At 43.3% G+C, this 15,926-nt stretch overlaps 2 protein-coding genes across 3 annotated transcripts; both read left to right on the top strand.

Moving 5' to 3' along the window:
- The first annotated feature begins 1,331 nt into the window (after positions 1–1,331).
- Positions 1,332–3,942, top strand: LOC125901317 (olfactomedin-4-like). Its single transcript, XM_049596963.1, has 5 exons — positions 1,332–1,388; positions 1,471–1,635; positions 2,635–2,847; positions 2,925–3,066; positions 3,149–3,942. The coding sequence occupies exons 1-5, from the start codon at positions 1,332–1,334 to the stop codon at positions 3,940–3,942; spliced, it is 1,371 nt and encodes a 456-aa protein (XP_049452920.1).
- A 946-nt stretch (positions 3,943–4,888) lies between these two features.
- Positions 4,889–15,896, top strand: rps6kl1 (ribosomal protein S6 kinase-like 1). 2 transcript variants are annotated; one of them, XM_049595564.1, is made up of 12 exons: positions 4,889–5,011; positions 5,723–5,844; positions 6,005–6,178; positions 6,499–6,623; positions 7,478–7,570; positions 7,666–7,713; positions 9,853–9,985; positions 10,071–11,531; positions 11,616–11,705; positions 14,646–14,728; positions 14,857–14,952; positions 15,117–15,896. In XM_049595564.1, the coding sequence occupies exons 3-12, from the start codon at positions 6,043–6,045 to the stop codon at positions 15,225–15,227; spliced, it is 2,376 nt and encodes a 791-aa protein (XP_049451521.1). In that variant the 5' UTR covers positions 4,889–5,011; positions 5,723–5,844; positions 6,005–6,042; the 3' UTR covers positions 15,228–15,896. The 2 variants fall into 2 exon arrangements, with proteins under 2 accessions (XP_049451521.1, XP_049451520.1); XM_049595563.1 differs by having other exon boundaries at positions 4,900–5,011; positions 5,728–5,844.
- Positions 15,897–15,926: the final 30 nt, after the last annotated feature.

The following is a 15,926-nucleotide window of genomic DNA, read 5'->3' as shown; positions in this document are numbered from 1 at the left end:
ACTGTTGTAATTAGGATCATATGATATTTAAATTGAAGTTGGAAAATTACTTATAATAAGCTGTGATCAAATTTTCTTTTCTATATGCATTTGTAATTGACATGTGATAACCTTTATGTATAGAAGTAGATGTGTGATGCATTGCCAACACAATATTTCAGTTACTTGATTCTAAGTCTTCTCCATAATTAATGCAAAAGGGGGAAAAAGGTCAACCAATAGAAATATGATTACCAAAAACAAAAGTCAGTTTACATCGGAGGTTGAACAGGATTTACAATCAAATTGAATAATGGATCCAAGGGTAAAGTTCCCAGAGCTGATGTCCAAATGTCACACAAATATAATATAAGGACAACAGTATCAAAAGAACAGAGCTACACAACATGTTGAAGATATAAAGTCAAGTAGAGAAGGTGCAGGTACTGGAGCGGAGAAGTGTAATCAGTCATTGTATCTTTTAATGATCACACAACAGTGTCGAGGTCAACGTGCAGTTATTGCTCTCTTCTGCTTGCACAGAGGAGAAACAATGCTCATGGTAGTGTCTGCTTTTCCAATCCAGAGGGACAGCATGAATCAAGAATAAGTTGCTTTGCTACACTTATATAGCATTTTAAGTTTTTCTCCAGGGTGTAATGAAAGCTTAAGATTAATTTTAAAGCAATTATCTCCAGCTAATCAAAATACCAACTGAGTGAAAAGAGAAATTGACAATCAAATATCACAAGTCTAGGCAAAAAACTGTGTATTTTGCTCCTGATTTAAGTATAAACTCTGAATGCATAACAGCTCTATTGTATAGTGAGCTCGTAATCGTGCCACTTCAGGCCACATGGTGGCTCTCAGCATCATAAAAGTGGGTGAGACCTCCCCCCTATTTATTTGTCACACTGAAGCGTGAGATAACAGATAATCATTGCTTCACATAAAAACACTTTTTTACATATGTGGTGCCTCTGTCAAATTAAACACTTGATTGTGTTTCATTTTTTAATATTTAGTGCACTTTGTTTTCACCAGCAAAGTATTGTCTTACATAAAAACAAAACTAAAATGTTCCAGAGTTTTCCAGCAGTTAACATTTCCATCCTTACGTCTTTTTCAGTGACTAAATAAACTAAAATTTCTCAGAGGAAAAAACCCAATCATGTATCATTATGTAGTAATCCCAGGACAGTGTGTTTAACATGCACACCTGCACTGATCTCAAGGATGCTAGTAAAATAGTTATTACTGTGGGATGATGTCACACGCTCTCTGTTGGCTGAATAGAGGTGTAAAACCCTCCGATCAGAATAGCAAGCAGACATCCTGCCAGCAGATACACAATGCCTCTGACTCTGCTGCTTCTCCTTCCCATACTGAGCCCTGCGCTGGCTTGGCTTGTAAGTTTCAAAGATGACTGCTAGTCCTTATTAAAATGTGTTCTGTGTAGTACCTTAATAAGATAACTGAGTTTCCTTGCAGCCGGTGGAAGACTGGGAGTCAGGGAACGTGACCACATCTGGTGGAAGCGATGAGTGTGTCTGCAGTGTGTTCCTGCCCGACAGCAACTTCCCCGCTGACCGAGTGGAACACATGCAGCAGGTTACCACTGACCTGAGGCTGGAGGTGGAGATCCACATGAATAAAGTAAGTATGACACACCATAGCTAGTGTTTTTCATGATGTTTAGAAGTTTTGAATTAGTGCTCAAGATGAATAAAAATATTTTTTTCAAGAAGAATTTTAACTCCAATAAATGCATCACAAGTAAAAGAAAAAAATTGTTGCTATTTACTAACATTACATGAAATCCTGAGCCTAATATAATGCAATAATTTCTCCTACTAAAAAAAACAAATTGAACCAAAAAAGAGAATAAATTGTGAAAGTGAATTATACATGCAGTTTTATCTGTATACAGATACTGTATATGATACCCCGTGTCAAAATATTTTTAATATATATGTGTATCTATTTTCAAAATTATCTGCTGGTGCATGCGGTAATAATTTCCTGTTTATGTTTGCTTATCATTGTTTGGTTTTCTTGTCTTATTTGGTCTGTATTTCTACATTTCTATCTACCTGTACATTTGTTCTCGATCTTTATTGAAAGGCATTGACAATTGGAATCAGATTCCTTTTATGTATCAGCATATTTGGCATACAAAATTCATTCTGATACTGTTTTTTATTTCCTATTAAACCAAGAAATCTGATCATTTAAAATGTTACTGAGAACCATTATCAGCCACAGACCCTTTAGAGTAAAAATTATTACAGAATACCATTTGTTGTTTTGTGGTTAAGTTGCTAAGATAAAATGTTATGTGGGGTGAAGTTGGACACTGGTGATTACTATGGCTGTAAATCACAAGTGACATCATGACACAATATTATGCCGATTCTTTCAGGGACAATACAATATTTGATGATTCTACAAAGCTGATTTGATTTCGATTCGATTCAATTCAGGGACCTGCAATTAATATAAGAGAATATCAGTAAATGTCCTCATTGTCTTTTCCTTTGCTGCTTATCATTGTCTGCCTAGCACTGATTCAGAGTTCAGAAAAAGGAAAGGAAAAAGGAAAAAAAAATCAAATCATTATTCACAGTGTAAAACTGCTGGATGTGTGTCTTCCAGCTCACCCATGATGGCGGCAAACTGGCTATCTTCTTGGCAGAACTGATGGACCTGACTGTGAGAGTGGCCATGCTGGAGAGCAACCCCGACAACTACATCAAACTGGACTTTGAGCTGCTCAGGATTGAGCTCCAAGAGTTCGAGGCTCTGGTGTCTCAGCTCAGACACTCCCTCAACTCCTCCTCGCCCATGCTCGACAGTCTATACACTGAGGTGAGAGGTCAAGCTCGAGTCTTTACCGTTCCTGTCATCTTACCGGTTATAATGATAACTGTGTTTGTTTGTGCCAGATCCACAACATGACCCTCATCGTGAACCAACTGGAGACGTTCGACAAGAGCAACCTGGAGGTGATCCGCATTGAGTTTGCTAAGCTGCAGAAGAAGCTGCAGGAGTGCCAGAAGGAGCAGGAGTTCATCAAGCCAGATATTGGTGAGACCATCGGCCAGCTCTTTTTTTGCAGTAGCTGGTCAGCAAGGTGCATGTGATAGTGAATGTTTTCTCTTCTTCCCAGGCAACTGCAACCACACAGGAATAATGAGCGTCAGCAAGCCTATTGTCACCCAACTGAATGCTCATCTGAACCCAGGGTACCTGTATGGGGGCTGGGGTAAAGACTCCAAACCAGTTCGAAGCTATGAGTCAATGTACTGGTACGGTGCGTACAGCAGCCCCTCTGTGTATGAGTTCTACTTGTATTCTAATTACGACAAACTCATTCAGAGATCCCCCTTCACACACCACACTCTGCCACAAGGTTACCAAGGCAGTGGTAATAACTACATTGTCCATGGTAACACTGTGTATTACCAGGCTGCCAACCCATTCAGAATGTCCAAACTAAACCTGACGTCTTCTGTGTATAGTCACAGACAAATCACAAAAGCAAGCGAAAGATTCACTTACACATATTCACCAAACCAGTACCTGGACTTCTCAGCTGATGAGAAAGGATTGTGGGTAATGTATGCCACAGAGGAGGCCAAGGGTAAAATTGTCATTGCTAAGATAGATGAGAAATCATTCGGTATTGAGGATGAATGGACCACTGGTGCCTATAAGCCTCAAGTAGGGAATGCTTTCATGGTGTGTGGAGTTATGTATGCCACCAGGCCTGGAGATCTGATGACAGAGGAGATCTATTACTCATATGACACCAAGACTGGAAAGGAGAAATACATGAGTATTCCCCTTCAGAAGTTCCAGGAGAACTTTGTCAACCTGCACTACAATCCAACCGATCAGAGGCTTTACATGTACAACAACGGCTATTATGCATCCTACCATGTGAAGTTTAACAAAGGATGATGCCTCTTGTTTTTGATCTGCTGTATTGTGATTGATACAAATGATCTTCTTTACTGACTTTCTTAGCTATCTGTGTACTTTTGAACTGTACTTTTCATTTCTGAAATAAAATCAAAATTGAGCATTCAAATTTTTGTCCTGTTTTGTCTCAATTTTAGTAAAAGTCTACAAAATAAAGCATGACTGCACAAACATTTGAGAAGAAAAAGCATGGTTGCCTCACAGCAAAAGGGTTCCTGGTTCGAACCTGAGGTGAAAGGTTTGCATGCTCGGGTACTCCGGCTTCCTCCCACAGTCCAAAGACATGCAGGTTAGGTTAATTGGTGATTCTAACATTCTCGACGTAACACAGGGTGGGTAATTGATGTAAAAATGATCACTTTTTGGTTGGAGTATTCCTTTAAACTAAACCCGACCCCTCCCTTTCTGCTTTTCGGGTAAGGCTGCAGCATCTGATACATCTCAAGCCCCCCTCCTCTTCTGCCATCCTGCTCCATGCTGGAGCCTCCACCCCCTTTTGTAAGCCAGCCCTCCCTTGGGGTGGGGGGGTAACGACTCTCCTTTGTGCTGTGGCTGGAGCCTGGCTCCATCTGGTACTGAGCACCAAGACCCAGCAGATTATGGCTTCTGGGCAGAGTGATCCCTCCATTCACTGTGGATGGGAGACTTCAAAGCAATACTGCAATTCATAATCACTCTATAGATTGAGGACCTTTCATGTGGAATTTGTCAACACTAAAAGCTGAACACAATCCATCATGGAAGCAGAAGTCAGGGTTGAAGAAGGCCTTCAGTCAGTGCACACAAAAACAATACTGTCTCTTTAAAGCGGCCAGCATCTGTCAGGATGAGAGAGGGGGAAGTGAGGGCCTTGTGTGAAATGGTACCCTGAAGTGACATCATGCTCAGCCAATCAGCAGCCTCGCCTGAGCTCTCTCCTCCTCCCCTGCTCCTGAGATGAGTGTGTTGAGGCTGCTGTAGTCACGGGCTGCTGCTGCTGCTCCCGCTGCTCCCGCTGCTGATGCTGCTGCTGGGGTGGAGGGTCCAGGGCATGCTCGCCTCACATCAGGTACTGTGTGTGTGTGTGTGTGTGTGTGTGTATCTGTGCTCTGCGCTATTTGTTCATCTGTGTATCATGGTGGGTTGCTACCTCCTTGGCTATGGAAGGGCATGTTGAGAAGATGATGATGCAGGAGACTGAAGATGGCTTTGTGTGTTTCATAACACTCCTTAGAGAGGATGTCGCCTCCATGACTGTAGCCAGGATGGGGTGTGTATGTGTGTGATGTTTGTGTTTTAGTCTGTAGCAAAGAAATATTATATTTTACACCAGTGGGAGGTTTTCTAGTCAGCATTAGCCCTCCCATTGTACATGTGTGTAATGTAAAAGAAGATCAATTGCATAATATTTGATGGGGTTTTTTTTCATCTATGTCAGCAAATAATTTAATTGCCCCTTGGAAATAATCCACTTAATGTGATTGTGTAAGTGTGTCTGTAGATCACATGAGTGTGTCCACAGTGTGGCATATATTATTGGGATGATGTACTAAGATTTAGGTGTCGACACTTTCCCCACTGTAATATTTGGGTTCCCATGATCCTGTAGGGATACACGACTTCATCATTTACCTGAGACACACCACAGTGTGCCTCAGGGCTGTGAGTCATCTCACTGTCATCTTGCAAATCTGCTTCTTTCCATTCATCAGAAATAGTAGGCACAAGCCTGTGCTCACTTCCTGTACTGGTCCGGGGGTTAACTCTTTGTTTCCGCTAGCTCAGATAATCATGCTGTGCCGCAAAGACCTGAGCCTTGGAGTCACTGGGGGCAGACACACACCCAGCCCAGTGACAACAGACAGAGATGTGTGCTGCTGTTGATAAGACAAGGGAGCAAAGGTGAGAACACTCTTTAAGAGCAGCTGCACGGATCACTCACAACAGCTTCAGTTTCAGTTCTGTTTAAAGAGACAGCTTGCTCATACGTCTTCTCTCTGCCATGTCTAAATTAAGCCCCACTGAATCAACAGTGATGTCTAACTTTTTATGCTGTGCTCAGGCCCATCTGGTCCTCGACGGGTCCAAAACAAGGCAGCGATGGCAAAAAGAGATTACCTTGTGGAGGCGGCCAAGCAGATCCGCATGGCACTGGACAGCGAGGTCAATGAGGACTATGAGGCAGCTTTCAGTTACTACAAGAACGGGGTGGACTTGCTGCTTAATGGGGTTCAGTGTAAGTTCAGTGTAATGACATTTGGGCTTTTACATAAGTATACAAGGCTGTGTGATAATGAGGAATTCAAAGAGGCGTGTTTGCACGAGACATGTGATGGGAGCATGTGGACCAGAATAAAAACAGGAAGTCACAAACCAAAGGTTAAACACAGATTTCCTTACTGGTCAGACATTTCCCCCACAGTGTGAGTCGATAACCGTCTGGAGGCAAACCTTTGATAAAGGCTAAGGTTTAATAAGATCAGGGTCTTCATTCACAGAGCTACAGTATTTTCCTTTGTTTTTACTGGTGCCTCACAGAGCTTTACTGTTTTACAGTGGATCCAAATAAGGATCGTAGGGAGGCTGTGAAGAGGAAGACGACTCAGTATCTAAAGAGAGCTGAAGAAATCTTCATAACACATCTGCAGGACAACCTAGGGAAGGGAAGCTCTCATTTGGGGGTAAGACAATCATCCTTTACTGTTACTTACGGAAAGCAAACCTTATTGTCACTCATTTGCTCTAAACAAGGGCGTACATTTCATCCAACACTGGGGAGACACATACGAAATGGAGCGTTTGGGGTCCTCTCCCAGGAAATTTAAGCATCCAACACTTCATTTGCTGACTTCTGCTGAATATTTCTGCATCAATTTAAGGTGGAAATGTCTTTAAAAGTCCTGTGCAAGTTTCAGGTTTGTATTAGGGAGACAAATGCACACATTCTAAATATTGAGGAGGACATGTCCCTTGCGTCCGTCTGCAATCTATGCCTATGGCTCTGAATGTACAGTGTATATAATTCCAGTATGGGCTTGAGGCATTTTTAGTGTTCATGTCAGTCTAATATTGGATGAGAACATAGGGGAGCATGTCCTTTATTGCTTCTTACATTAGATGAAACACCCAGTGCCTGTCTGTCTCACACAAAGGCAAGGCAAGTTTATTTATAAAGCACATTTCAGCAACAAGGCAGTCCAAAGTTCTCTACAAAAAAACATCAGAAACATCCACACAAAATGCAAAAAACTCAACTCAAACTCATTGAAGCAAAAGACAACAGAAATAAAAACAAGATAAAAATAGAATAAGACAGGCCTGAAATTCACAAATCAAAGTAGCTGTCCAGTATGAAATGAATACATTTTTGATTCAATAAAAGGCAGCAGGAAACATAAAGGCATTTAGCCTTGAGTTGCAGCAGACCTGCACTTCTCTGGGAGCCTTATAAATCTCAAATACTGTGTGAAAATGTCTTGCTTGCAATTTGCTGTGTTGCTCTGTCGCTAACAGCCTCTGTGGCTTTCATCATCAGGGTTACAGCAGTCTGAGATTCCGTCCAATCAGACATTTGAGTTCGCCTGTGGAGGATCTGGAGATGTGTAAGGTGGTGGGAGTGACTGATAAGGTAAGACTGTAACACTTAACTGCTTTTGTGTCTCCATATCAGTGTCTGCTTTGTGTATTGACACCACTTGATGTTATTTTTTCTTTATTCCAAAGGTCCTGATTGTCCAGAGTATGGTCAATAAGGAGACATTTGTTGTAAAGGTGAGTATTTGGTTTCTTCTACAAGTATCGCGCTACACTGAAGGAAAGCAGAGATGCAGTCCAGAGTATATGCTCTATCCTATAATACATTTAAATTAAAGACAGGTCCATTGATAGTGGAGATGTTGTGGGGGCTGTCGTCTGGCAGCGAGCCAGTCCTTGTATTGTGTGGCAGGCCAGTCGATGGGAGCTCTCTCCAGCCTGTCTTCCTGAGTATCATCCAGCATTGATCTGCCTGAAAGCTCTCACCCTTTTAGCCAGTGCAAGTGCACCTCAAATTTCAGTGACTAGAGAGACATGGTAATTTCTAAAGGGGCAATCCAAGCAGACCATGCTTTATTTAATACTAATACCAAAGGGAAAGTTCGGATCTTTGAAAGTGGGGTTGTATGAGGTATTTATCCATAGTCAGTGTATTACCTAGAGTTGATGTCAGACAGCACACCCCCAGTTTGGAGAAGCATGCAGGAGTCTGTCACAGAAACTAAGTAGTGTACTGCTGTGGACAGGGGCAGCAGCAAAACATGTGTTAGCCACCTAAAAGAAGTTTCCCCTAAAACATCAATATTATTTTAACTATCTGCTGTATTTACAATATTTTCTGACGGGGAACTGAAGCCGTTATATCGCTCTCATCAAAGCCAGACTCTATTGAGAAAAGAGTGATTTGATCAGTTATTTTGTTTGTGTAACTGTGTGACTTTGGTGTGTGAAAAGGTTAGAATGGATTCACCAAAGTCACACAGTTAGGGCTCATTTATGCTCAACATTAGATACAGAGACAAACAGAGCCTCCTGTCTACACTCGTTTACGTGTTTATTTCATCTGTATTTGTGCACATTTTCTGAGAGCTTACAGATACAGATGAAATGGAGCAGCTCCCCAGGAGGCAATGGAGATCATGGGGGCAGTGTGGCGTATTTCAAGCGAGATACAACCATAGGAGGTGATAATGAAATTAAAATAATGGTGGAACTGTAATATAATTGATTATAAAAGAATTCTCCGTGCACATCAGCATGTATATATAATGGCATACAGACTGCCGTCTACAGTGCTGTCTCCGTTTAAAGGCTCTATATTATGTCCTCCTTCACCGTCACCACATTTGTTGTTGTGTGAAAATTTTGACTCTATCTTCTAGTGCCATTTATTGGCGGTATCTATGCCAGCATAAAGGACACATGGAGGTATGAGGGCAGTGATGTTTACAATGTTTAAATCAGACAAATTTATTTTCATACCTAAAGGGAGTATAAATAAACTGTAGCACTGACTAACTGATTGAGGCAGTGGTAGACGAGCAACACTCATGTTCAGCAAGCCAAAATTTCTGGTCTTGTCAGTGGAGTCTGGTGGCTTTGACACGAAAACAGATGAGGAACTGAAGCCGTTAATGGCCTTCCTGTGGGAACGGGCTGCCTTAGAGCGGTAAAGCACATAATAAAACAGATGATTTGGTGTGGCTGATGATCCAGGGAGCTGAGTTCTGAATGATTTGAAGCCAGTTGATGAGTTTGGTGGGAAGGCCAGGGAGAAATACATTGCAGTAGTCAATACGAGATGTAACAAATGCGTGGCCCAAGACTCCAGTGCTAGACTGGCGCAGCGATGGATGAGTCTGGAAATGTTGTAAAGGTGGAAGAAAGCTGTCCGGGTAATGTTTTTATGTTTGGTTCGAGAAAGTGTGCAGTCCAGAATGACACCAAGACTCTTGACGTGGCTAGAGAAGCATACAGGGAAGTTGTCAGTGATGATGTGTGGGACTTGGGTGATACTGATTTTAGATAGGGTGTTTTTGGAGCCAATGAGCAGGGCCTCAAAGTGGTGAAAATATTCTCAATATAGCGTACACTTAAACATATATCCATTTTTAAGGTGGCTAAAATACATTTAGCAGCTGCCCCTTCCACAGCAGTACATTGCTTATCCTCTGTGTCGGTATTCCTGCTGCTTCTCCAAACTGGTGATAGGCTGACAGATATCTACTGCATGTAATACAATGACTATAGAGAAGTACCCTATACTACCCCACTCAAAAAAAAAATCTGAATTATCCCTTTAATAAGTGTATTTTCTAAATAGATGAATTGTGTGTGTGTGTGTGTGTGTGTGTGTGTGTGTGTGTGTCTTTGCAGAGTCTGGTCAAGTCAAGCTGGGAGAGCAGGGACCAGCCAACCATCATTCCTCAGGGGGTGCCATACATGGTTAAGTTGCTAAGATATTACGTCAGCGAGGATGCTGTGTACCTGCATCTTGAGCATATCAAAGGTGAGCTGTCACTGCTCTGTCCTGGATATTGAAGCTTGCACTTGTACCTTTGTCTGATCCAGTGTTTCCTCCTCTGTTATCCCAGGTGGGAGGCTCTTCTCGAAGCTGCACAAGCTGAGGAACGAGAAGGCCAAGGAACACCCAGAATGCTTCACATCTGGCCAGCACAGCGTCAAGCTGAAGACCAGCCACACCTCACCCACAATCAGCACAGACTACCAGCACAACAGCAGAGAGAACACAGGAGTGATTCCACAGAAGTTAAGTGATGAGAGCCCGGACACTGACTTCTCCACCTCATGGGATGAGACTCAGCAGCGACTCGAGAGCTGCGGGACTCACTCCTACATCGAGGAGACGGGCTGTCTGCAGAACACGCGCTCCGCAGCGTCATTTTATACCAAGCTCGATCGACTAACTCTGAATTCAGGCCCGACGAGGACACAGGTCAACGCCCGCATCCATCCACCAGCTCCTAGTTTGTGTTTGCACTCCAGTGAAACTCAGGAACAGCCTGCTCTCCCTCTCGCTTGCGCTCGTGTCAGTCAGGCTCTTGACGTCATGTCAGGACTCCATAAAAATAAAGCTGGAATGGGACTCACAGAGTGCAGCTCTGAGTTTGAAGCGGCTTGGAAAGCTGCCGATCCAGCATGTAACTGTGAGCAAGTGAACCCCTATGCAGTGACTGACAGTCATTTAAATAGCACACTAGGACAAACACCACCTCATACAAATCAGACCTCATCTATAAAAGCGGGATCGCCAAACAGTGAAAATAATGGTTTGAGCTCATCCCCTGCCATTTTGCATCTTCCTCTCCATTGCCAAACCCAGATCCGTGGCAGGGCATCATGGGATACCAATGGCTCTCACCAAGGATCTGTTTTAAGTGTTAACTCTTCAGATCTGGTTACAGACTCAAAGCAGGACAGCAGCCCCACCACAGAGGAGAGAAATGGAATGGTAGTCATCAGGAGCACAGACAGAGCAGTATTTTCTGACTACACAGACACAAGGATCACCTCAGAAAGCTCCTGGCCTTCCCCCACTTCCCTCTGCCACAGCATTGCAGCAAAACAGGGGGCACTTCCAGGGGTCCCCCTTGCCCTCTCAGGAGTGAAGCACAAAGGGGAAACACATTCCAGTAAGACGAGAGAGGCTGTAGAGGAAGCCTGCGAATTGCGGAGCCCTGGAGAGAAGGTGGCATCTGGAAAAGAGCGATCATTTGGGAGCTGGTTCTCCTCAGGCCATCATGCAGCCACTCCCCACAAGAGCGGAGAGGATGCGGATGCTCTCGTTAAATCAGAAGGCTCTGAGGGGCAGGGGGAAGACCAGATTATAGAGGTGGACGGCTGGTGCCACCTGCCTCGGATACCTGTGAAGCCCTCCAATACAACAGATAAGTCCATGCAGACGTGCTGGGGGCTTCCAGAGGCAGAGGTGCGTGTGTGGGGGGCTCAGATTCTGCTGGCTCTGGAGAGTCTGCATCAGCAAGGCATCCTGTGTCGGGACCTCAACCCTAGAAACGTTCTGTTAACGAGCAACGGTGAGTTCATGGAATACCTGTAAAGGACTGCATGTGGAAAACCACTATACTTTTTAATTTTGATCAAAAACAATGTTTTCACAGGGAAGGTGTGTTTGACTTTTTTCGGACAGTGGAGTGAGGTTCAGTCGGAGATCAGCACCAATGCCATGGAACAGATGTACTGTGCTCCAGGTAAACATTTGCATTACTGTTCAGCGGGGTCAAACAGTACAGATGACCCTGGTCAGAGGCCTAGGTGGGGTGGATGCAAAGGTCTATGGTTCCCCCCCTAAATGGGATCAAGTACAATACTTTACTTTGCTTTATACATTTACACCAATTTATTATCATTAAAACACATTTTAATTGTCATCCAACACCCCACCCCCCCACAGTTACTGTGAAAATGGTGTAGTCAAGTTTCAGCCACACCAGGTATGGTCATAGATATCATATACAGTAGATACCTCGTTGACGGCTTCGGCCCGTTTCAGCGATGCGTCAACGTCGCCGCCATCTTGGGGAGGTCACTGCCGGCTGGCTAGTACTGTTGTGTATGGAGATAAGTCTTCAGCAAACTTGGCGTGCTCACTCAAAAGTCTCGAAGTGTACTTGGGTGCCGGTCCAAAATATTACAACAAAGCAGAAAAACCCGACAGCACTCACTAATAACTATTCAGCTCATAGCCATCCTCAATATTGTAGACAGTACTTACTGACCCTCATGCCGACAAGAAGTCCACTGTAGTTTTTAATCCACAAAACTCATTCGGAGTTAGGGTTAGCTAGCCGGAATAACAGCTACACTTGAAATGCATGGAACCCACATTTTGAAAATGTAATAAAACTCCGCTAATACGTTTCAAAAACGTCAGAACGGTTCATCTGTTGTAATCCAAGTGCCCTGAAGCATGCAAAATTGACATGAAAAGACATAATTTACTCCACTTTAATAGCATCATTTCTCACCATGGTCAGTTAGCCTGCCCCGCAGGCTGCTGTGTTTACATGGCAACTCGCGCGAGACTCGAGAACTACTAGCACCACCACTAGCCATCAGCTAGTCTCGCGGGAGTTGCCATGTAAACACAGTCCTAGCTGTTATCCTCCGATACCCCGGACCAGTTTTGTAGATTAAAAACTACACTGGACTTCTTGTCGGCATGAGTCATCAAGTACTATCTGTATTTTCATCAAGTGGCCATTTCCTAACGCTGAGGACGGCTATGAGCTGAAACGTGTCTGTTTGACTGCTGCTGTGCAATCCACTATATTAAAAAGTATTTTACTTATTCGTGAGTGCTGTCGGGTTTTTCTGCTTTGCTGTAATATTTTGGACCAGCACCCAATTACACTTCGAGACTTTTGAGTGAGCACGCCGAGTTTGCTGAAGACTTATCTCCATACACAACAGTACTAGCCAGCCGGCAGTGACCTCCCCAAGATGGCGGCGACAGTGAGGCACAGTCGCCACAGGAATGAGTCATCTATGATTATATATATCTATGAGTATGGCAGGCTGAAGCTGAACATGGTAAAAATCAAGCTAGGCAGACTAACAAAAGTAAACAATCAAAACACTGTAGCAGCTCAGTTTAAAGCAAGGGGGCTAAATAATGCTCCAAAGTTAGGCTGAATTGTGGTGAGTGGTTTCCAATTAGATCAGCCACAGGGTCCAAATTTCTCCTTAGTCATTAGTCCAAGGTACAGTTTAAAAATACTCAGCATCATACTTACGTTTGGCCATGTGGTCGAGTTAGTTTGCTGTCTCTGTTAAGTAGCTGTCTGTTATTCACTCATTCTACAGCAGGAAACGGCACTTCAAAATAAAAGCTGTGTTCTGGATATTCACTGTATGTCAAAATAAAGTGTGTTTTTTTTGTTTTAGAAACTTGACACATTCACGAGTCACTTGCAGTCCATTCAGAACGGACCTGCGAGCCACCAGTTGGGAACCACTGATCTAAATGGTGTAGTTTTGCATACGGGTCCCTAAATTGTCTTGGAATTGCATAAATTAACACATTATAAACACTGGATTTTGAAATGGTGATAGATGAAGAGTGCTAGCCTGGTTCCAGACCATAGACCCAGCCCAGTCAACTGAGTAGGCTTGCATCTCTGGTCTGGCATACTTCAATGAATTTGCAATTTATCTCGTCCAAACGATGGACGGACCAATGAACGCCGGTGGGTAACTGGTGAGGATAGCAACAATGGCGACCGCTACAGATCCTACAGACCACATTAACGATGCTATCGAGGTATTTCGCCACTACTCGCGTTAATGGAGGACCAAATTAAGGAAGCTGCTAAACTGGATTTAACGGTGATGCAGCTGGACGTGCACGACGACGGAGACATTTTAAAGGGGCAATGCTCGCTTGTTTTCGGCACCCCCGAGGCATGGATACTAATGACGTCAGATTCTGGGTTAGTCGTTGCTTTCTACTGATTGGTTAGGGAAAAATCAAATCGCCTTCAATGGAAGCCATATCAGACTGAAGGTTCTGGGAGCTTCAGTCTGACACTCAGGCTGGAAGAGTGCATTTATTCGTTCACTCATGTTTTGATCTTAATTTCTTCAATATTTAACTCTTCTCAAATCATTAATTGGAGGACTTTTTTTTTCTCTCCTCGTTTTGTTTTAAGGTAAAAGGGTGAATATAACTGTGACAGAAAGAAAAAAGTTCTCTGTGTTTTCTCTGACCTTTATGTTTGCCTTTATGCAAAGCAGAGCATGGCCTGGATGGGTTTATAACACTGTATTTGGAAATGCTTGTTAAAGATTTAATCTCTGTCACTACAAGACTAATGGCCAAGAGCTTATATAAAATTAACCATGTTTGTATTAGGACTAAGGGTGTGGATGAGGGGCCCAATTTGGAAGATTTTGCTCCCCATTCTTAGTTCTTGTTAGTTCTTAGTTCTTGCCTGTTACTGTAAACTGAAACCAGTGGTTGTTCCTTTGTGTAAACTGCCACCTAGTGGTATGATTAAGCTGGCTCGTCTTACTGTGAAAAAAAGGTCATGTACTGCACATTTTATAGAAATATAAAGACACCGAAACAAATGTGTTTGAAAAATGTTGTGCATGAATACAACTAAACTCACCTCATTGTATGTTGGCAGAAATTGGAGGCGTGTCCAGGGTTACAGAGGCGTGTGACTGGTGGAGTCTCGGGTCTTTGTTGTTTGAGCTCCTAACAGGAATGGTAAGCAAGGACCCTATAAGCATGAATCTTACAGAGTAAAGTCTGCATCTTTGTCATGTTGCATCATTCCTGCCAAGTATGACACTGGATCATGGCTTTCTCTCACACTCTGCTCACTGTGCCTCCAGCCACTGTGGCAGCTCCATCCTGCAGGAATCCACTCCCACACCCAGCTGCTCATCCCCAACCACCTGAGTGCTGCAGCTGCGTCTCTGCTCACTGAGGTCAGTTTGAAGGCTTGAAACACCCTCAGGGCCTGAATTCTAAATATTGTGCTCAGTGTCATTAACTTGTAGCTCTCACACACACACACACACACACACACACACACACACAGGATGTGATTAAATCTTACAGTATCTCCACTCTTCATTATGCTGCTCCACAGCTGCTTCAGTTTGATGCCGGCTACCGCCTGGGCTCTGGAGGTGGAGGCGTGAGTGACATCAAGTGTCATCCCTTCTTCAGCGGTGTCTCGTGGAAAGCTCTGAGCTGCTAGCAGGTGCAGCTGCTTCCACTCTGATCCCTCGGTCCTGCACTGGAATTGAAGTTGAACACTGAATCCTGGCGTGGCCAAAAAGGATGCAGCACCAGATCCCTGGTTTCCTTTGAGTTTTGTGCTTCCCAAAGAAAAATGACAATAAAAACTGAAACTTGAACAAAAGTGGTGACCCATGACCCTTCAAAACATGAAACAAGTGGATTTATTTTGACTTCTGAGACTCAGATATGATGGGAACTTTAGCTTTGATGCAATTTTGGTATATTTAAATTTTATATGATCACCACGCATGTAACCTGACACCACATTAGACTAAATTCTGACAATTACAAATGTTAAGGTTGTCTGCCATTAAAAAAACTGTAAAAAATTAGGCAATAAATTATAAATTTTTTTTTCTAGCCCTGACATTTTACTCACTGTTTTGCAGTCTTTGTGTGTCATAATTGCTCACTAGGCTATGCATGGCCCCAAAGAGGAAATCCAAAGCCATTCCAAATTGATCACTGTGGGGTGGGGCTTTTTATTTTGAGGTTGTAAGACTTTTTCATCTTAACCAATATACAGACAGGTGACACATTAAAAGAAAAACCTGAATAAATGACACCTCAGTGAGAGTTGCTACTGCGCACTACATGTGGATGAACTAACTATGCCCCAGTTGTTTTAAATTTAGCCACCCAGACTGTCTGTGTA

Source organism: Epinephelus fuscoguttatus, linkage group LG14 (assembly GCF_011397635.1).
Source record: "Epinephelus fuscoguttatus linkage group LG14, E.fuscoguttatus.final_Chr_v1".
Taxonomy (NCBI): Eukaryota; Metazoa; Chordata; class Actinopteri; order Perciformes; family Serranidae; genus Epinephelus; species Epinephelus fuscoguttatus.
Note: the sequence above shows the minus strand (reverse complement) of the source record. Positions and strands in the feature narration are given on the sequence as shown.